The 22,291-nt window shown below is 49.8% G+C and overlaps 1 protein-coding gene across 1 annotated transcript; it reads left to right on the top strand.

The window, feature by feature from the left end:
- The first annotated feature begins 1,418 nt into the window (after window positions 1-1,418).
- gjd1b (gap junction protein delta 1b) lies at window positions 1,419-22,291 on the top strand. The gene is made up of 2 exons (XM_040193020.2): window positions 1,419-1,644; window positions 15,839-22,291. The coding sequence occupies exons 1-2, from the start codon at window positions 1,574-1,576 to the stop codon at window positions 16,695-16,697; spliced, it is 930 nt and encodes a 309-aa protein (XP_040048954.1). The 5' UTR covers window positions 1,419-1,573; the 3' UTR covers window positions 16,698-22,291.

Here is a 22,291-nt window from a genome sequence, read left to right as displayed (position 1 = left end):
TGGCACACATTTTCCGTTGAAAACATCCAATATTTACTCTCCTTTAAGCGTATCATTCCCATCGACCTCCCACCACGTGACCAGCGAGGGTCAAGCGATGAGCCGTGAAACCAAGAGAAGAACTTCTCCTGTAATAAAATATTGTGTGTATGCTGAATATTATTCTCTTCCCTGCGGAAATATAATGAAAGTGACCTGTAGCCTAAACGCTACAAGTTGAAGGAGACCCTTCCTCCAAAGCTGCTCCCCCACAATCATCGTGTGAAAGAACGTGGCTTTATAATCACAGCTGTTCGATCAGGTAGACAGACCATCAATCACTCGATTGATCGATGTCAGGGTGTAAAAAGTATTTCAACAAATATCACAATGTTATTCAGAAATCTAATTAGTACTATAAATAGATGTCCTCAAGTGGACCAACCTCAGACCAAGAGCATCCAACCAACCCATCGAGCAAATGACTTCATAACTGCCACTAATTGTATTTCCCCCTCACACACACACACACACACACACACACACACACAGAGCCTTTGCATGGCGCAGTCTGGATGTGCGTGCAGACTCTCCTCGTGTTTGATGCAGTTGGACAGGAAGATGATAAACACACAGATGGAAGACAAAAATCCTGAGTATTGTGTGCCGAGTGGAAAAAGGTTTTGTGTGGAGCAGCGAGCGAGGAGGAGGAGGAGGAAGCGGGAATAAACACAGTGATGGAGAGAGAGAGCGAGAGAGGGGAGGAGCACAGAGATGATTTCTCTCTCTAATCCTCTAGACACACGCTCGGTCTGGCTGACTACTGGCTCAGAGGGAGAGAGGGAGAAGGAGAAGGGAGGGAGGGAGAGAGAGAGAGAGAGGACGAGTCTCGTACGGCAGAGGGAAGGAGACGGAGGAGGAGGTGGTGGAGGAGGAGGAAGAAGAGGAGGAAGACTACGATGCTTCAGCCCAGCGCTGCCTGAACCAAACCAAGAGAGAAGCAACAGAAAGGAGGAGAAGGAGAGAAGAAGCAAAAGGTCCGAGGGAGCACGGAGGGAGGAGGAGGATGGAGGAGCGGAGGACGAGCAGAGACACGGATCCCCGGTCGCTCAGGCTCACATGAGTGGATGGACCTGAGCCCTCGGTTACCAGGACGAGATGCCTTCAGAGAAGCCAGAGTGTGAGGGTGGAGCGGTGGGTGGTGGAGCTCAGTAGATGGGTCTCTGAGCGCGCGAGAACATATGACGGACCGCCTGTTTTAGCAGGTGAACCGGGTCAGGTGCACCCATAGGAGGGGGAGGGGGTCGCGGGGGGTGGTGGGGGGCCGGGGGTGGGGCGGACGGACGGGCGCACGGATGGAGAGTTGCGGGTTCTACACCCACGAGAGACTGCGGGCGTGCAGTTAGCCCATAGACGAGCCTCCTCCTTCTCTCCCTACTTCATCTCGTCCCAAACAAGTGGATTTCCGAGACTCGCGAAGTGGGACTTTATTTAGACCGGTGCCGCCGACTGACTAGGACCCCCCCCCCCCCCTCCACCCTCCACACACACTTCCTGATTTCCTGTGCCCGGTGGATGCCTCCGAACTCCAGCCATGGGAGAATGGACCATCCTGGAGCGCCTCCTGGAGGCCGCCGTGCAGCAGCACTCGACTATGATCGGAAGGTGAGTTCTCGGCGGGGTGCGAGGGTGTGTGCATTCGTTCCTCGTGTTTCCGGAAGTGCACGTGCACGCATGCATGCACGCGCGCATCTTGAACCCGAAGAATGCCGATGACCTAAAACAGGGCTGTTAGGATCCGTGCACCATCCTGACATGTCGAGATGTTGCATTATTGATGAGTGTTTTTAACCACAGCAGCACACCAGCTCCCTTCTCATCTTGTGGAGACCACGTGTCTTTTGTTCGGGTTTTCCTGGGACTTGTTTGAAATTGTTTGCAGGTTCAGCCTGGGTTCACCGGAGACTGAATTAGCAGTTTAAACCAAACCGCCTGAAGCTGCTGCCTGGCGAGCGGCGTTCTTGAATTATTGAGCGAATGAATGTCAGCCCGTTCACGGAGTAAATGATGCAGAGAAAACATTATTTTCTGGCAGAAGATGAGGCGTCTTCTGCCGACAAAAGCCTCGAGTGGGGATTTTGTCTGGTTGTGAAAGCGGAGCGGTTCGGAGGACGGCCGGTCGGATGGTTAGCCGGAGTTGCTCCCCTTCGGCGGTATGATGAAGGGTTGCTCAGCGTTCGCATTCCTCCCGTCGTTTATGAGACACTGGAGGAGCAGTGTGGCTCATCGAGCGGGCGAGTCATCCTGGCCGCAGGGTTTCCGGCGACAGCGAGAAAGAGGCACAATGAAATGAAATTCCCAAAGGAAATCGAAGGAAAAAAGAGCAACAAAGAGAAGGGTCGTGTTTTCAGAGTGGAGTGGAGTGAAAGGTGTGCGGGACGACGGGGAAAGAAGACTTTCGGTTGTTCCCAGACAAGCGAGCGGCCGCACGGCCTCGGCCTGCGAGTGCCAACGAGCAGCGTCTCCTCTCGACATGGTGCTGAGGGTCGTGACCTGACGCACGCCGGGCCAAAAGCCTCACATCCTGTTTGCTCGACCCGTACCTGTTAGTCCAGACGGGAACCGATAGAAACTGTTTAAATGACCACTTGTAGTTGCATTTTATTTAGGCTCAATACTTTGAGCTTCTGGTTCTTTAGTCTTCCGTGAATTGCCCCTCCGCTGGCGGACATGTTGCTGCCCCCGAGGCGGCGCATGAGTCCACCTCTACAACAACACACCACAGGCCCGAGTGCATTCACATGAGTCACACACACACACACACACACACCTATTAGGAGGAATACATTACTTGTGTGTGTTCTGGAAATCCCCCCCGGCCGGTCAGGGCTACTGTGTGCGTTGTGGGGGGTTTCTGTTTGTGTGCTCACCTGCTACCTGTGATTAATTCCTGCCATTACGGGCGGCGCGGCGGGTGCTAATTGGCTTCGACCGATCCGATGGGTCTTCTGGGTCTCTTGGCGCCTTGATGAACCGTGAGGAAGCGCCCCGACTCCTGTCAACGGGTCACATGGTCCCTTCCCGTAGGATAGAGCGCCAATGCGTCAGCTGCCATTGGTCCACGTGTTTCCTCCCACCGACACGTGGATATTGATCTCCCGTGATGGATCGGGAAGGGGAGCCTGATGGACGACAGTGCACGTAATGAGACGGTCTTTAGACCTGTCCATCGGCAAAACAAATGGACTCGTGGGTGGCAGAGGCGGGAATGTCCATACGAGTAATGATCGGCCCAATAATGTATTCTATTGATGCTTTTTCTATAAGAGGACTGCGGTTAAACACCCGGCTGACTGATGAAAGCTAAAGGGATTCACAACCAGTGTCCCTATAGGACAATAAACTGGTTTACTGTCTCTCCAAATGGCCCTTTAAACATCTGATTATCCAGTTATAAGGTGACTTGCACAATGTGTCCCCCCTGTTTCCAGAACTGGCATTTGGAAAAATACTAGAACAGATTACTATACCAGTCATAAGTAATGCTGACCCCGAGAGCCTTTTGTTCTTCTAAAAGGGACACGTGAAATACTTCGGTTAAAAGCAGATCAAACGTCCCACATTTGTGTTGTCAAAGACACTAAGACTCTCAGAGCGGCCACAATGTTTTTCTCCAATTGCAATACGAACACGAGAGGGGGCATCTCAGTACAACAAGTATTATGCAACCAAAAATGTTACAATTTTGCTTTCCTTCGTCAACTGAAAACACACTGTGAAAATGTGAAATTCTAGATAAAAACACAGGAAGGACGAGGCTGTAGTCTCTTCCTCGGCTCGTTGACTCTATACGGACCATCGTTTATTAAATGAACATCGAAGAAGACTTGAAACTAGAGATTGAGACCAAAAACTCATGTTTACCACGTTGTCAAATAGAGAAGTCATTTTCTTATAGACTCACACACGAATGATCAGACTTCTCAGGAGTCGCCCCCTGGTGGCCATTAGAGACAAAGTAAGTTTACAACAGGAGCATCTCAAGGTAGCTGTAGTTCACCACGTGGAATCCCCGCAGGGGAGATGGTTGAAGGTTGGCTTGCATCTCTGCATGCCTTTGCGCTTGTGCACTGAAGGTGTGATCAAGTGTTTGTGCGTTTGTGTGTGTGTGGTTCTGCTAAAGCTATGCACCTCTTTCTTGATTTTGGACAGCGCGCTCAGCACGACTGCTCAGCACGGCTCCTCAGCACAGCTCCCTTGAGTCAAATGAGTGTTGTCACTCCTTCTACAGTGTGTGTGTGTGTGTGTGTGTGTGTGTGTTCCACAAGCCTACTTTCTGTGCAGCCCATTGAGCCAACACCAATATTTCTTTAGTGAGCAGCGTGTACAGTGTGTGTCTGTGTTTGTTGACCGGTTACAGCTCCGTCATCACATGACCTTTAGATCATCGTGCTTTTATTCAGCAAATCCCTGCAGAGCAACCCCCCCCCCCCCTCCCTCCTCCCTTCCCTCCCTCCCACGTAGGTGATGGATGATTCTGTTTGTGCACAATGAGGCTCATCTGGCCAACGTGTTCTATATTACGGCGAAGAGGAAAGCAACAACGGAGGGGGCCGCGGTATCGTCTCGCTTTGGGCAGAATCCCCAGTGAGCGTGTTAAAGACGACACTTACAGGAGGCACAGCGAGACCTCCGACATCCATTCACCCCCCCCCCCCACCTCCTCGTCTCTGCTCTCGCACTCTCTCCTCCATATGTAATGACCCCCGGGACGGTGGCGCCCCCCCCTCCGTGCTGCCGTCAGGAGCCGCTGATGGGAATGACCTCACGCACTGGAGGGAGACTGCGAGCGGAGGGAAGATGCTGCATCTATCATTCATTTGTGTGCGCCATAACATGCAGCCTCCTCCGGCTGACGAGACCTCGACTCGTGGCTTCTTATCTCGTGGAAACGATCACAGAGCAAAGACAAGCCCGTTACCGAAGACCATCGCTCAAGTGAGCAGCAGAGCTGGTGTCAGCGCTGATGGTGGGATTGATCTCCTCCAGCTGTGCTGCTCCGTGATCTACACACATGCTGGAAAGGAGGAGGAGCCGCAGCAGCCTTTTTCATGACTGGAGTACTACAGCCGGCCTCCGCAGGGACCGCGCAGTTGTAGCTGGGTAGAAAGAGCGAGCGGCGGCGTGCAGTCGTGCAGCGTGTGTTCTAATTTCTTTCTGCTCACACCTCATATAACCCCCCCCCCCTCCATCTTTTCTCTGCTTCTCTCGGCTACTCTTTCCCCCTGATCCTCACAGTCCACACGCACGGATGTCAGGGGTCACGCGGCCTAAATGGAACCGCAGAGCGTGTTTATGTGTCACTACTTTGGGAGATAAATCCCCATCTTCATCCCGCGTTAGCGGAATCGAGAGACAATAACGCGGACGCCGGGGCGAGGAGAGAGTGAGCCAGGGGGATGAATGGATAAAGATAGAGGGATTAGGGCGGGCGGAGGGGTCCGAGCCGGGACGGGTTTCACCTTGGAGAGGGCCTTCGGGGGAGGAACCGTCTCTGGCAGCGGTGACTCAGTGAGGCTTACAGGTTTAGCGTCAGCGCCTCGCCCGGAGGACAGAGCGGGTCAGCGCCAGCGCCGGAGGGACAGTTTAACCCGGACATTCAACTCACGCGCGCAGAAACGCCGCGAAATACCACCGGCACAAGTCACTGGGTCGCTCGCACCTTTTCATCAATACCGACACCTCGGAACATGGAGGTGACGAGCGATGGGACGAATCATTCATTCATGAGGCGGTTTTCGTACCTTGTTGACTTGAGACAACGTGCAACGGATAAGTCGTTTGAAGTGTTGGTTATAAAAAGATAGAAAGATTTAATGTCACATCGTGTAACCGTGGATCCTTAATGAGATTTACACTCTCTGTCGCCCTTATTTAATGAGGCAGTGGGACACATTACCCACATATCAACAGCAATAATAGTCTTTAAATCGTCTTTACACAGTGGGGCAAAAACTGTGGGAAATGTAAAGCCTGCGCATTCTTAATGTCAGACTCTCTTATGCAGTCATACAAACGAAATGCATAAAATATGAGGGACGCAATAAAGACAAATGGCCATCTTTGATCCTCGCTTGGTACAAAGCAGCGCCGCAGCGTTTGAAGCTCCTCTCGGGCTCTTTGTGCGCGAGCTGGTGGCTGCGAGATCTTTGTCTTATTCATTAAACCCGCTTTTATCACTCTGGCCTTTCAATGTCGCCGTCATAACGATGACGTTCTAGCTCAAGGTTCCTTGTGGCTCGTCTGCTGACCGCCTGGTGGAATCGTCGTGCATCTCTCGCTCTCTCTTCTTCCTCTGTTTGGAGATGGAAAGTCCTCCTCTTCTCCGCCGGCACCGACTCCCGCCGTCGGTCGCGTCCTCATACTTTCCTGAGGTCTCCAACAAAAACATTTGTGTCTCATCTCTTGTGTGTGTGTGTGTGTGTGTGTGTGTGTGTGTGTTTGTGCTGACCGTTGCTCGGGGGCAGCATCAGCTTGTGCACAGTGTGATTGACTCAAGTTGTGAGTGGACACAGTCGCACCTTGCTGGAGCACACACACCGTCTCTGCCAGGACCAGGATGCTCTCATGAGACATCTGATTCACTGCCCCCTCGAGCACACACACACACACACACACAAACACACACACACACACGCACGCACACTCTTAACCAGATGGTCATTCAAACCTGTGCGTAAGCAAACTTGCAGCGTGGTTTATATATTTAGTCATTACTCGTGAAGGGAGGGGTAAATATAAGCTTTCTCACACACACACACACACACACGCACACAAACACACTTTGCCAAAGCTGTCGCAACACTCTGCTTTGCATATGAGCAACCAGATAGAGTGCGACAAAGCATTCGCACACAAACACACACACACACACATGATCCCATTCACAGATTGTCCAATTAAACAGTGAATTCAAGCTGCTGTGAGTTCATTTGACTCTCGGCAACATGCAGCATTCATTCATTATTATTATTATTATGGGTAAGTGGTGGAGCCTCACACAGAAATACGGAACCTTCGCTGTATTAACGTAACAAACAAATGAGAAATGAGAAAAAACATATCGACGTTTGATCGGTTACTGAGGAAAACGTTTGGTCTGTTTGGTTTAAAAGAGGTTGAAGGTGTCACTCAATGCTGTTTCTACGTTAAGGCCCTTTGAAATCCATCACTTCCTACAAAAAGAATACTATGAATAACGATTGAGAAATGAAAATGTTCAGACGTGTAACATGAGAATTAAGGTGTGTAATTCAAACGGTCACGTCGCCTACAGTCATTTCCCCCCTCGAGCTGAACGATGTATTAGAAGTACTTTTTTAGCAGAAAGGCTCTTTTCAGAATAATGTCTGTAGTGTTTTGTTAACGTGGGAATCACGACGTCTGCAACTTAACTGCTTCACATTCAGCCGGGTGTCTTAATCCGTCACGCTGCACCTCTGTCGATGGTTATTCCGTATCAATAATCTCAATCCGCGAACTGCTTCCTGCACAAAGGCCACCGGGGTGACGAGTTTAGGAGCCTCCTCTGTGGCCGCGGCGTGTTTGGGATGTTCCCTGTCAGCCATGTGCTGTCTGCTTGTGTGTCATGGAGGCTCCCTGCATGTGCCAGAGCTGCTGATTTGAGTTGGAGTTTGGCACGGGAGAGCCTGGGAGGGGGGGGGGGGGGGCGTTTGGCATAGCCGCGGCGGCCCCAGCTCGGGATTGTCCAAAACCCACCGTTTTAATCCGGATTACGCCCATCATTTCTCTCCCACTCCTTCTCTCGTCCTGTATTTCCATCCACCCTCCGACCCCCCCCCTCCTCTCCCTCCCTCCCTCCCGTCCCACCCACGCATTCGTTCCCTTCCTCTCCCGTGCTGCTCTTTCTCCTGCTCACGCCTCTCACCACTCCATCTCCACCCCCCCCCCCCCCCCCCCAAAAAACCCCCAATGCGCTGCTCGCTGGTTGTGCTGTTGCCATGGTGACCACGCGTGTCACTTCTCCCTCCGCTCCTGCCAATGATCTCCTCCTCTGATCACGATCACCCCGAGTTTATACTTCAGTCTATTTTTAACGCCCGGGCTCCAATTTTACCCTCACCTTTCATCGCCTCGTATGTTGCCACGGTAACTGCCGCAGATAGTATCGCCATGGAGACCCTTGAGTTCAGCGCACCAGTGCGCTGGTGGGGAAACACAACCGCACGTGTTGAAAAACTACAGATGTTTCCTTTTATAGTCATGAGCCAGGCTGGTATTACTACACACAACTGGACGTTGGCGTGTGTGTGTGTGTGCGTGTGTGTGATGTGTGTGTGTGATGTGTGCACATGCGTGTTTGAGACAATGAGTTAAATTTGAATTATTGTCCGTCTCTGTAGGATTATGATCTTCACAAATTAATCTCCAGAGCCAGTCGGTCCACATTCATCACCTCGCTACTCAAGCGAGTGAATGTGTGTGTGTGTGTGTGTTTGTGTGTGTGTGTGTGTGTGTTTGTGTGTGTGTGTGTGTGTGTGTGTGTGTGTGTGTTTGTGTGTGAGTAAGAGAAGGGGTGAGGAAGGGAGGGACAAAGAGATTGATAGAGAAGTGTAAGGAATATGCTTTTGTTAGATTTCCATTTTAGGAGTTTACAGAATCAGGATTACGCACAGAGACGATTGAATAATAAAACACGTTTAAACACAAAGGCTGTTTATCTGTGTCGTTATATTCACTGTGTAAAGAAACGTTATGGATTCATGGACAATAAAAAACGTAATTATCCTAGAAGGTAGTTAACACTAACAACTACTACCTACAAGCACCTCAAGTAAAAGTACTGAGGTGTCAGCTCTCACCTTACAGTATCACAAGTACTGTGAGTGACACAGATAAATGTGATGGTTGGGAGGTGATTTAAGGGTGAAACCAGACGTGCTTGTGATATGCATATCTCTTCTAAATGAAATTAGTCGGGTTCAAACAACACAACTACTTTGTTAAGTTGAAGTCAAAGCTCCACATTATTATATATTATTATTATTATAACAGAATATTATATAAATCTACATGGTGGAATATCTGCCGGGTTCACATCCGCCATTATAACCAGCGCTCAAAGCTGTCGGATGCATGTGGTGACGTAAACAACACAACCATGTGGAGTAGAAGTATTCAGCACCGTGGAGAGTAAAGTAAATGGACTTAGTGCACACGGCTCACATGCCGCTTGGATTATTAGGTTTGCACATACAGCTCCTTGAATAGTCAAGCCAAAAAGGAGGCGGTGGTACATTGTGTCCCTGAACACAACTCCACCCCGGAGGCCTCCTGCTTGAAGCCGGTTTAAAGCCTCTCCGGCTGAACAACGATGAATTATTACCACAGTGACCGATAGAAAATCAGCTTCATTGTCTCGTGAGCGGATGCAACTAACACAACGTCAGACACAATCGGCTTTGTGACGCCCTGCAACAGCTGCAAGGGTGTGTGTGTGTGTGCGTGTGTGTGTGTGTGTGTGAGTCCGTGCACATGAGAGGTGCCCTCAGTGGTTTCCTCCTCTGTACTGCGGGTGAAACGTGTGCGTGTTTGTCGCTTTACGGGTCTGAGCATTTGAGTGCGACGTGAATGTTTGTTTGTCGTGATGAAGGTCTGTCAGCGGGGGGGGGAGTGCAGCCCCCCCCCCTCCCTCCTTCTGTCAGCGGCCTGGAGCTCTGAAACCCTGTGTGTGTCTGTGTGTGTGTGTGTGTGTATGTGTGTGTGTGTGTGGGTCGGATGCAGCTCGGTGCCAGGCGACCCGCCGTGACCCAACGAGCTATAGATATATCGGGGGGGGGGGGCATCACATGTGTCCGTCCGTATTCGGCGTGAGGGGATGAGATCTGTCACAGCTGCTGCTGCCGCGTGGTATTTGGGTTACCACCTGGCGTCCTCGAGACGCACCACGGAGACACAATGCAGAGGAGGCGAGGCAGAGAGGACGGCAGGAGGACGGCCGGGGCGAGAGAGACGGAGGGACTCGGGGGGGGATTTTTCCAAAACCACTGCCGACACTGATGAGCAAAACATTGCTGCAAATCCCAAATCTCGGCTTCACGTTGTGCGGGCAGCGGGCCCGCGCAACCAGCGAGCTGATTGGTCGATTCGACTGCTGCCGGGAGGCGGGTTCAAAGCGAGGATTAAAAAAAAGAAAAAATTGAATTTAAATGTAGCACATGCAGGTATAGAAGAATCGCATTCACCGGTTTTAAAGGATCAGACAGTAATTTACTTCCTGTCCAGAGTTTGATGAGAATATCAAATGTAATACATTGAGTTTTAATATGACGCTGGAGTCCGGGGACCGTTAGCTTAGCTTAGCACAAAGACTGGAAGCAAGGGGAAACTGGAAGCTAAATATGTTTAATCCACGTGATAGTCTGATTATCAGGTATTATCCTCACAAGTGATGGTCACACAGAAGATGGCCGGCTGATGGGAACCTTTCGGGAACAGAGGCCTTCAATCTATGCACGGAGTGACATTACATTACATTACATGTCATTTAGCTGACGCGTTTATCCAAAGCGACTTTAAATCAGTGCAGTCATCTATTAGGATACAAACTCAGAAGAACAAACAAGAAAGTTCAATTTCATCAAATAAGCCGATTTGCCATAGATAAGAGCCATTATGAGTGTAATTTTAAGTGCTACAATTTGTCAGTGTTTTAGTGGAGGTAGAGTCTGAAGAGGTGTGTCTTTAGTCTGAAGATGTGAAGGCTCTCTGCGGTCCATGGTGTCTTCAGAGAGCTCGTTCCACCATTTCGGAGCAAGGACAGCAAAGAGTGGTGATCTAGTCGAGTGTTTTGCTCTCAGTGAGGGAGGGACGAGCAGTTTAGCAGATGCAGAGCGGAGAGTGCGGGTCGGGATGTCGGGTTTGACCATGTCCTGGATGTAAGCTGGACCCCATCCATTCACAGCATGGTAGGTGAGCACCAGTGTTTAGAACTGGATGAGGGCAGAAACCAGTAGCCAATGAAGAGAGCGGAGGAGAATTTAGGAAGGTTAAAGACCGGTGGAGCTGCTGCGTTCTGGATGAGCTGCAGAGGTGGAATGGCGGTAAGCGGGGAGACCTGCCAGGAGAGTTAGTAGTTGAGTGAGAAGTTGATACGGAGCTGCAGAAGCATGGAGGTGTAGAAGCATGGAGGTGTAGAAGCATGGAGGTGTAGAAGCATGGAGGTGTAGAAGCATGGAGGTGTAGAAGCATGGAGGTGTAGAAGCATGAGGTGCAGAAGCATGGAGGTGCAGAAGCATGGAGCTGCAGAAGCATGGAGGTGGAGAAGCATGGAGGTGTAGAAGCATGAGGTGCAGAAGCATGGAGGTGTAGAAGCATGGAGGTGTGGAAGCATGGAGGTGTAGAAGCATGAGGTGCAGAAGCATGGAGGTGCAGAAGCATGGAGGTGTAGAAGCATGAGGTGCAGAAGCATGGAGGTGTAGAAGCATGGAGGTGTAGAAGCATGAGGTGCAGAAGCATGGAGGTGTAGAAGCATGGAGGTGTAGAAGCATGGAGGTGTAGAAGAAAGGGGGGCCGTGCAGGGACCAGGCAGAGCTTAACGCTGATGGAACAGGTATTGACGGAGGCTAAAGGTGAGGCTCTGAGAAAGGATTAGCGGGTGAGCCATAACATTGGACTTGTTTACATCACTGCTTGGCCCCCAGAGAGCTTTTCACTGCCTGCCCCCCTCCCCCATGACTCTGCAAAACAAAAACAGAAATCTTAGCTCTTTTCCTGCAGTCAGAAATACATTTTGAGACACGCATGTTTTAACGTTGTTTCCTCTTCACGGCTTTTGAACAACGGTAGTTTTGTCTTTGTCTAAAAAAGCGGCCCAATATGTTCTGCTTTTCTTCTCGGCATTATCTGCTAAAAGCGTAATTTATTGCGAAGCCTTGGAGTAAACAAGCGCCGAGCCCCTCGAGGCACCGAGGGGCTCGGTCAGAAACATGCTGTTCAGTAGTTGATTTAGCTTCTACTCGACACACTTCATCTCCCTTCGGGGTTTTTTTTTCTTTCTGCCTCTCGCCTGTTGCCTTGGTAACCAGCAGAGGGGAAAGTGAAGGGAGGGAGGGAGGGATGAGAGGAAAAATAATAAATAAAAGGGGGTGTTTGTGTCGGGTTTCTGGGTAAAAGAATCAAAGCTGCTCTCGCTTACCGCTTTCCCCTCCGCCAACGTCTCCCAATCCTCCCCAAAGCCCGCGCTCCTTATTGATCCCCGGCCTCCTCTGCCCTCGTCCTCCTCCGACCGTTTGGCCTCCTTTGTCTACAACTTCCAGAACTTTGTGCTCCTCTACTCCGCCTCGATCGCGTTCTCCGTCACGCCACCAGCGTAGTGTGGACGCGACATACGCGCGCCTCACAACAAGTGTGCACGTTTACCATCGGCCTTAAACACACAAACTCCCGCCTCTCCACGGCTTCCATCTTTATGCAGCTCACACGCTCCCCTTGTGACGTGAATAGCGTCGGAAGGTATCATTAGAAGAGGCCAACATTAAACATAAATAAAGATATTTAATAAGGTCCGGGGGGCTGCAGCGGGAAGGTGAATAATGCAGATCGCTGGTGTTTGGTGGAGCTGTTTTCACTGTCAGACGCAGTCAATGGTTATTTTTCGCATCAGCGCACACGTTTATTTCTGACAATTAACCCCACCGAGAGATGTGAAGATGAAAAACTCGGCGCGAGGTATCAGCGGGAGAGGCGCGAGAGAGAAAGACAGCAGGCTCACAGAGGCGTTTTTTCGGACTTGTGTTGGCACGATGTTTCTGCATAATCACCAGCTCCTGTGTGATAACACAGTCAACGTATTAGTCAAAGGCAACAACAAACAGTGTCCACAGAGAACGTGCTGTCTGCCGTGTGAACGTTTCCCTCTCCGGAAAATCAACAAAGCCGTTAATCTACGAAGTACGACAAAACTTAGAATAAGGTCCCAATTCTCAAATTGCCTGATTTGTCGAAAAAAACAGACAAAAGAGAGAGAGAGAGAGAGAGAGAGAGAGAGAGAGAGAGAGACAACAGCGGCCTTGTGACTACAAATGAAAGAATGAAAGATCAGAATGATGCTGAAGAGAGGAGAGGAAACAGGTGGGGGTTGCTGCGCGGCGTACGATAATCTAAAGCTATTCGATGGCATTAACATAAAAAAATAAATAAAATAAAAACTAATGCAAGAATCCTCCGTTGGCCTCGCCGCAGCTTACAGCGGCAGGTTTGCGTGCGGAAGCCATTATATAATTTATTCTCTATGATGAGATTTTCCTCCACCGCTGGTTTCCTTTCTCGCACTGGCAGGTTTCTCTTTTAATTTAAGGCGGAGATGTCCGAGCCACACTGGGGCTTTTTTTTTTTTTTTTTTGGGTGACTTTATAATCTCTTTATCCCTGTCTGGAACTAGTTCATCCCAAACCGCCGTTTGATGTCTTCTTCTAGTTACTAGTTCCAAACAGCCTCTCCACTCAGTGTGCATATCTGTGCAAGTGTGCACGAGTTCGGCCATACAGAATGCACGTGTGTGTGTGTGTGTGTGTGTGTGTGTGTGTGTGTGTGCCCATGTAGTGCAACACTCTGGTATTGTGAATTGTCCGCTCGCTAAGCTCCTTAATGGAGTCGCTACAAGGGCAGAAAAGCATTCACATATTTTTGCATTCATTGTGTCCCCTCCCCTGACCCCCCCCCCCCCCCCACACACACACACACACACACACACCTGGGCGGCATGCCAGCGTCCCAGGTGGGCACACTGGCATCATCTTTTCATTTTGGAGGTCATCCCCGTTGAAAGAGTTCAGATGAGAGGTACATGAGAGGCGCACGGCGGTCGTAAAGGATTAACTCTGCCCTTCGACCCCACATCTGCGCCGTGATTGGTAGATTACCCTCCACGTAGCCGAACGCCATCTAATGATTATGTGGCAGCGTCAGAGGTGCAGCAACCGGGGGGGTCCTCCGCCTTTAAATGTCCCACAAACAGAAGTCTCTCTGCGTGAAAGCGAGGCGTCGGTCCGAAGTCGAGTGGAAGCTTCTCCCTCTCGTTGATTCTGTCTTATAAATCCGGACTTATCCCGAGGGAGAGTTCCGGGTGAAGTGGAGGGTGGAGGTTAAGGTGGGATTGGAAATGCAAAGCTGTGTGCTGGGGCTGCTGCACAGGAGGAGGAGACAGTGTTGGACAAATGTCCTCGAATGGATGTTTGAACTTTTGAGATGAAAAATACGCCATCAAACTAAAAAAGATAAGACAAATAATCTCAATGATTTTCCTGCGAAAAGAAAGATAATGTGAATGTTTTGCTCCCTGAGATCCAGTGATGGTTTTCTGTCTTCCATCTGCTGAAAGTTCGTTCCGTTATTCACACTTGAGCAGCGTGGTAAATGTTACTGAAATGTCACAAGGTAAAGTGGGCAGAAGAATCATACAAATAGTCATTTCAAAACAATTTTACTGCTTTGTTATTAAGTTACAGGGAAATTCACAAAAGCTGCTGAAAAGACGCTTCCCTCCGAACGCAGTCATGAATTTAGTTCGGTTGGAGTGTGATTTTGTAGGAGACGGCGTTCAGAGTGACACCGACATGTACAACCCCATAAATCTATGATAAATGTAACGAGGTCAGGTTTTGACGGGCTTCTGTAACGACATTCACTAAGGGTTCGTGTTAAGTAACGGCAGCAATTCATCGTGCCGTTATTCATGGGATTATCATTAATATGAATGGTCCTAATTAGCGAGCGCTGATGTTGCAGCGTGCAGAACTCGTATCTGAGGGAAAGGGTTCTTCTGCGGTCTGCGGCTTCCTCTCGGACTCAAAACAGTCGCAAAAGGGCGAAACGCAAAAAAGGGCCCGTGTCTAAACTGCTTGCCTGGCCTTGGATCTGAAAAATAAATGAGGAGCTGAGTTGAGCCAAAAAAGAACAAAGACCGAGGGGGCGTCCGCGAGAAGAGCTCGGCAGCGTCCCGACATCGTGAAGCACGCGCTCACGTGCACACACGCACGCGCCCACGTGCACACGCGCCCACGTGCACACACGGAGAGGATTTAAGTAAAACAATTATGCACATAAAGAGAAATAGCAGCTAATCAGCCATCACACCTGCATTTTAAGTGAGTCCAATTCAAGGTTGCCATGGTAACTGTGCCTAATTACGCCAAGGACACTAAAGTTAAACATCTCTTCTTTTTTTTTTTTTTATCTGCACACACCCTCATATATGAGACACACAAACACACAGCTGTACTTCTTCTGAAGTGTTTACTCTGGCTGATAAAAGCGATTTAGAGCCTTTCTACCTCTCTGCTTCTCGTCAGGAGAAACGACAGCGAGACGACGTCCCTCTCCCGCTTCTCGTTTCTAATTAAGGAGTTTGCCGTCCTCCGCGAAGCTCACTGCTCAGATTCCCATCTCTAATCCATCCTCCCGACCTTGAGCGTGACTCAAGCAGCAGAGCGAAACTCTCTGATCGGTTTTCTCGGCACTGTAACTTTGTTTTGTTTGAAAAGAAAGTTGTCAACCGGCCTTTAATGTTCTTAAAAGTAATAATAGGGCGGATTATTTTTACACGGATATTTTTATTGCAGCACTTGGTTTTGTTGTCTATTTATACTCGTTTCAAAGCTGATTACGCAAAGTTCTTGACGGAACGTCGTCCTCCTGCTCATTGGCATTCTCCCCTCGCTCACTTGTCTCTGTTGCTCTTCCTTCTCACTCCTTCGTGCTCCATTTCTGTCTGAGGACATCTCAGATCGCTGTGGGTGACTAACCCCACTTTACTCTCTCTCTCTTCCTCCTCCTCCAGGATCCTGCTGACTGTAGTGGTCATCTTCCGCATCCTGATCGTGGCCATCGTCGGCGAGACCGTCTATGAGGACGAGCAGACCATGTTCGTCTGCAACACCCTGCAGCCAGGCTGCAACCAGGCCTGCTACGACAAGGCCTTCCCCATCTCCCACATCCGCTACTGGGTCTTCCAGATCATCCTGGTGTGCACGCCCAGCCTCTGCTTCATCACCTACTCCGTCCACCAGTCGGCCAAGCAGAAAGACCGCCGCTACTCCTTCCTCTACCCCATCATGGAGAGGGACTACGGGGGAAGGGAAGGGACGCGGAAGATCCGCAACATCAACGGGATTCTGGTGCAGCACGGCGGCGGCGGCGACGGCGGCGGCGGGGGGAAGGAGGAAGCCGACTGCCTGGAGGTGAAGGAGATCCCCAACGCGCCGCGGGGCCTCACCCACGGGAAGAGCTCCAAGGTTCGCCGGCAGGAAGGGATCTCCCGCTTTTACATCATCCAGGTGGTGTTCAGAAACGCGCTGGAGATCGGCTTCCTGGCGGGCCAGTACTTCCTGTACGGCTTCAGCGTGCCGGGGATTTTCGAGTGCGACCGCTACCCGTGTCTGAAGGAGGTGGAGTGCTACGTGTCCCGTCCCACGGAGAAAACGGTTTTCCTGGTCTTCATGTTCGCGGTGAGCGGCATCTGCGTGGTGCTCAACCTGGCGGAGCTCAACCACCTGGGCTGGCGCAAGATCAAGGCCGCCATCAGGGGCGTGCAGGCCCGCAGGAAGTCCATCTGCGAGATCCGGAAGAAGGACATGGCGCATCTGTCCCAGCCGCCCAACCTGGGCCGCACGCAGTCCAGCGAGTCCGCCTACGTCTGACGACGAGGAGAAGAAGAGAAGGAGGAGGAGGGAGGAAGGAGGAGGAAGAGGAGGAGTGGGGTGAATGAGCGAGACACAGAGTTACCTAGTTATGATTTTAATTGAATGAAGACGGCGTGAAGACGCCCCCGTCCTCTGCGAAGAGATGAATGAGACAGAATGTAAAAAGACGAAACCCGCCGGCTCTTCGAAGAAGGAGGAACATTAAAAAGCATAAAGGGGAAAAAAGAATTCTATTGAATGAACTTGATGAACGGGAGAAGCTCCTACTGCCATTTTATACTTTTGTCTTTTCCTTTTTTTTTTTTACTAATTACCTTCTCCTTTGCCCCTCGTTTATTTCAATGCGGGGAATTAAATCCTCAAGGGGCCGGAGAGGGAACGAGAAGATGAGAAGATGAGACGAAGGGAGCGGGAAACAGACGAGAGGCTGTTTTTTTGTATATTCTTTATTGGACGATGACGGCGGCGCTTGATGCATCACGCGGTGCTTTTCTTCCTCGATGAAATGAAAGAGGACGAGATGAGGAAGATGAGCAGCAGCGTCATTAAAAGAGGAACGGAAGAACTGTCGAGGCCACGCGGGGTTCGTGGAGGGAAGAAGGCGAGCTCGAGAAGGTGTGAAAACACACGATCCACCTGGAGGGGAGGGGGGGTGGGGGGGGGAAGTTCTTCCTTCCCTGGAGACTCGTGGGACAAAGAGCTGCGTCCGATCAGCGTCCCCCGAGCCAGAGCCCGGAGGAAAAGACTGACGATGTTTATGTTTTGTCTCTTGGCAAAAGCTGATTTTAACACAAACACGGCGAAGCACCATAAACACTCCTCCTCCTCCCTCGCTCTCTCTGCCGGGCGCTTGGCAGCTAAACGGACCCGCGGGGGGGGGGGGAGGGAGGAGGGGGGGGGGGGGGGGTCTTCTGACGACAGTGATGACTCTACTTCTGCGTAAACTTTGGAGAGGAAACTAACGAACAAACGGGCAACGCCAGACTCCCCGGAAGCACAAACCGAACTTCCCTCCTCGCCAGCTGAGAGGAGAGAGAGAGGAACACATCACTTTATTACAAATTTTATAAAAGTATGAGTCATCACCATTTGTTCTGATTTCTTTTTTTTTTTTCAGAGAAAGCAATGGTGCCATCCTTGAGATATTTAATTATAGTTGAAAAGTGACATAGATTATATCATAGAAATATTATTTATCCATTTAGAATTTATCCAAATAGATTTATATATATATATATATATTGGCGTGCGGGTTGGTTGGAACATCATGTTGATGTTTTTTTTCCAAATGTATAAACTGTCTGTCATTTTTTTTTTTCTTCATTTTTGTTTATTTTAAAGCATTCCTCCGCATTGGGACTGTTTGATGGCGCGTGCAGCTGTTTGATGGCGCGTGCAGGTCGCGAAGCGACGGGTTTGTCAGCTCTGTTCCGAAATATCGAGGCTGTGCAGCTGATTTTCTTTTCTTTTCTTTTTTTTACGTGCAATTATTTAAGAAATCTTCGCTGCAACTGTGGCTTGTACACGTTCAAAATGCAAAACGATGCGTCTCTGTGCGTTTTCCACAGAGAGCCTTCTTCACAGTCAGCTGCGCAGCTTCGGGCGCCGGCGGCCCGCGAGCCGCTTGGAGAAAGGCATGTTTACACGACGCGATGTTTCTTGAATGACGGAGCCGATGAGCAGCGTCTCCCCCCCCCCCGGGACTGTCGTGTTTTTTTGGAATCTCGGGTGGTTTTCATTTAGCGTTTCCCTCCCTGACGGGGATTTTCAGCATGCATGCCTTGTAAAGAGAGGAGAACGCCACGAAAGCAAAAAGATAAAGATGACAGAGAGCGTTGCACCTTTGATCAATGCAGACGAGTGGGAGAGTGGCAGACTGAAGGGACACTGCCTCATTCAAAAAAAAACAGGGAAACCAGACATAGGGACCGATTCAGTGCACCACACGTGATGCTTCACCTCGCGGCGGTTCATGCCTCGGTTTGGTCAGAGGAGAAAGCCACGAATGCGTCTTACACCAGGTCTGAGCACACTGCAGCGCGTCCGTGTTCTGACCTCTGTGGCCTTCAGCAGCTCCACGCAGCAGCTCCACGCCGCCGCGTTGGAGAGGCCGACTCTCACCGCGTCGGTATGGAGCCTGTCTACTTTCACTCAGTCCTGCGTTCCCTCAGCCCTCCCTCATTCCTGTGGCTCCTCCGTGCCACGTTCCTTCAGCCACACTTTCCCATCCCTTCGTTTCAAGCGCTCCAGTGTTTTCTCCTAAACCCGACGACACCTCAATCTTGTGCTTCTTCTCCTCCGTCTTTGGTCCCACTGTCCCTCAGGCCCATGTCCCCTCAGTTCTGTGTTCCCTAACTTGGCTTACCTGCTTTTGCTTCAATTAATGATTTCCCACAACGCCTTCGGTCATCTCCTTGGTAGATTTGGTATCTATAGTCAACCAGAATACTCTACGAATAATTAAGCAAAATAAAATGCACCACATTGCAAATGTGTTGGCCAGGTTTTCAGCGCCGCTTTCACCAAACATGACGTTTTACAGGGAATGTAGAATCTTTGCGTTCACTATTCTCTGCCTTGTCATCACGTAGCATCTTGGCTAGCGGGAAGAATCCGCCCCCCCCCCCCCCCCTCAGCCTCCCTTTTCCCCTGTCATAATCTCTGTGGTTCCTACAGGGGATTCTCCCCAGATTTAGACTCCTCGGAGCAGGTCGGTGGGCCGAATGTGCTAGAAAGGCTAGAAGTAGAGATCCAGCTATGAGTTCCCTCGGCCGCGTTTCTAGCAACGGGCTTAAGCGGCCCCCCTTGAGCTTTGAAGGCCCGAGTCCTGTGCGCAGCTCGTGCTGGACATTCGATCCCCGCGCAGCGCAGGTCAACGGCGGTGAGAGGCCTATTTTCATACACGCAATCCATCCTAGGGGAAAGAAAGAAAACACACAGCGCATCTGGACGTGAGAAGCGTCGGTTTGGATTCAGTTGTTATGTCTGGTTTCCTTCAGGTGAGAAACACACACGTACACACGCGGCGCGATGAACATGTCCTGCTTCTCTTCGGTTTACATTCATCCAGCGTTCATTAGCGACTCACAACTCGGCTGCAGAGAACCGGCCGGAGTTCTTCCGACAGTCTTCTGCTCTCCGCAGTCTGCTTTTCTATTCGTCAATGTGAAATGAATTATGCAACTTTAGTTTTTTCTTATTTGCTTTTTTTTTTTTTTCTGACTTGTGGATTCATTTGTTGTCTGTTGCTATGTTTGTGCAGTGACATATCGAGAAAAGAAAAAAAAGAAAGATGTTTTTGCTTTTTTCTATCTAAGGGAACAAAACGTTTTTAGTTTTTTTCAAAGTGTAAAATCAAGGGCAGAATGTTGAAATATAAGACTAGCAGAAAAACATGTTATATTTCCGCCCTTGCTAAAGTGATATGCAAAAATGAATTCATTTTCAAAGATTTTCTAACTGCATGTGTAATGGCTAGAAAAAGCATGTTTCTATATTTTCTTCAGCAGAATCTTCAATGAGAGACGTTTTTTTGGGGGGAGTTTTGTCCAATCTACGAAGCGAAGCTACATCACGTCTCGATGCCAAGTGTGTACATAACTTATTACTTAGTCGGTCCTTCAGACGCTGCGGAGCCAGACGAAACCAGCTCAGTGACGTTACAACTTCCTATCACAGCTCACCACTCTCAGTCGAAACTCCCGAAAGATTTTGAAAACAACAACGTATGCTAAATCTTCTACTTTAAGAAATTTGCACAAGAATATATATATATATATATAAATATATATACGTACCTTTATAATCTGTTGTAGAAGACGATTTATAAGCCAATCGGTCACGTGATTACTGTAAAACACAGGGTACAGCGGAGTATAACCGTACAGGTCAGACGCCAGAACATTCCAGGGTTTAGTCCCCCAGCACAATGTGTGCGTCACGGCCTCTTTGTGTGTCTCCATGTGACGGAGTCCTCAGCGGAGCTGCTTGGGGACACGTGGTTTGGGGGGTGGGGGGGGGCGATCGGTACACTGACAGCAGACTCAGGAAAGAAAAACAATGCTGATCTTTTACAACCAGTCTTTTCTAGTTCCTGCATTAGAACACGCTCTCAGAGACGCACGTCGCCGCGCTTTCCTTCCACCGTCCTACCTTGTACTGTAAAAGGAAGAAAAACGTCTTCAGGCCGGATCATTTACCTGTTGGTGCTATTGAGGTCGGACTGCGTCAACCAAACACCACGTCCCCCCCCCCCCCCCGTTCCTCAGTGCTGCCCCACGTAGCGCAGGTCATGTAGCACAACGCAGATCTCCTCCAGGAAATGACGAATCCGCAAAAGGTCGACGGGCCTCGTTGGCGAAGGATTTGATTCCTCAGGAATGCAGCATTTCGACGCGCTGCTTCGTTCATCAACACAGACGCTCAGCGAACTGCCACTTTGCTCCTTGTACTGCCAAAAAGAGGTTACGTTTAATCTAGTAATCACGTTATGCAGCCAACACAAAGGGCTCCTCCGTGGCCCTCCAGCCAGATTTGGACAGTCGTGGGCTCCTTACTCATTAAAATACTAAAAGCCATAGTTTTTAAGAAAAAAAAGCTCCTCGACGCTGCACATTATCTTGAATACAATGCGCACTCATGAGAAAAGATTAATCACATTAACATGTAGTCGATTTAGCGACCAATTTTAGCATTTAAATTGAAAACCCCTTGTTTCTAATGAAAAGCGTTTCATTGTTGAACGAGAAATTTTAAAGCTCCTTTCATCCAGATGTTCGGCTTCAATTTTCATGTAAAAAAAAAATGAAATGTTCCCTCCTCCCCTTCCTCCTCTTCCTCCCCCCTCTGGCCCGGTGTGACACTGGTGCTGCCGCACAGCGCGGCCAGATCACGACCGTTTCACGGTTCAGAGAAGCAGCCCTCAACCTCTCCCTAATCTGTCATGATATCACGACGTCAGTCGTGATTACTTTGTCTAATTACGCTGAGTGGCAGATACAGACAGGGTGGGATTGAAAACCGCCATCCGGATTTGACCAAATAGCCGCCGTGCATCTCTTTCTCTCTCTCTCTCGCGCGCACTCGCTCGCCCTGCGGTCGTGGATGCGCTGAGATGAGATTTAGCTGCCGGTCGTGGCTCTAAAATGCATTGTTGATGTTCAAAGCGGAGATTGAAGATGGAAACAGGTGACCTGATCCCACACCAGGTCACCTGTTCATCAGTCGTATGGGAGGCTCCATGCTGCAGTGAGGGGAGTGTGGGAGCAGGGTCAAGTTTAGCCAATATTTGGCATCCTATAGTGGGGAATTAATATATATATAGGGATCCGAAAAGGGGAAAGTAGTCAAATATCTTAGCCCTAGAAACTTGTCTTTCTTCAGCATAGCTTCTACTGTGACATCTGCACGGATGCAAAAGACTGAAAACACCCAAACTCACACACACGCTTTGTAATCGTCATCTGCTGCATCGGACTGCAGATTCTATGGTCGTACCTGACGGACCTTCGCTTGAGGTTCAATGTATATTTTTGACTGGTGTACTGTATGTAAAGACTGAATAAAACCTTGAATGTTACATAATGCCTGAA

The sequence above is a fragment of the Gasterosteus aculeatus genome, chromosome 1 (genome assembly GCF_964276395.1).
Source record: "Gasterosteus aculeatus chromosome 1, fGasAcu3.hap1.1, whole genome shotgun sequence".
NCBI lineage: Eukaryota > Metazoa > Chordata > Actinopteri > Perciformes > Gasterosteidae > Gasterosteus > Gasterosteus aculeatus.
This window is presented reverse-complemented; position numbering and strand designations above follow the sequence as displayed.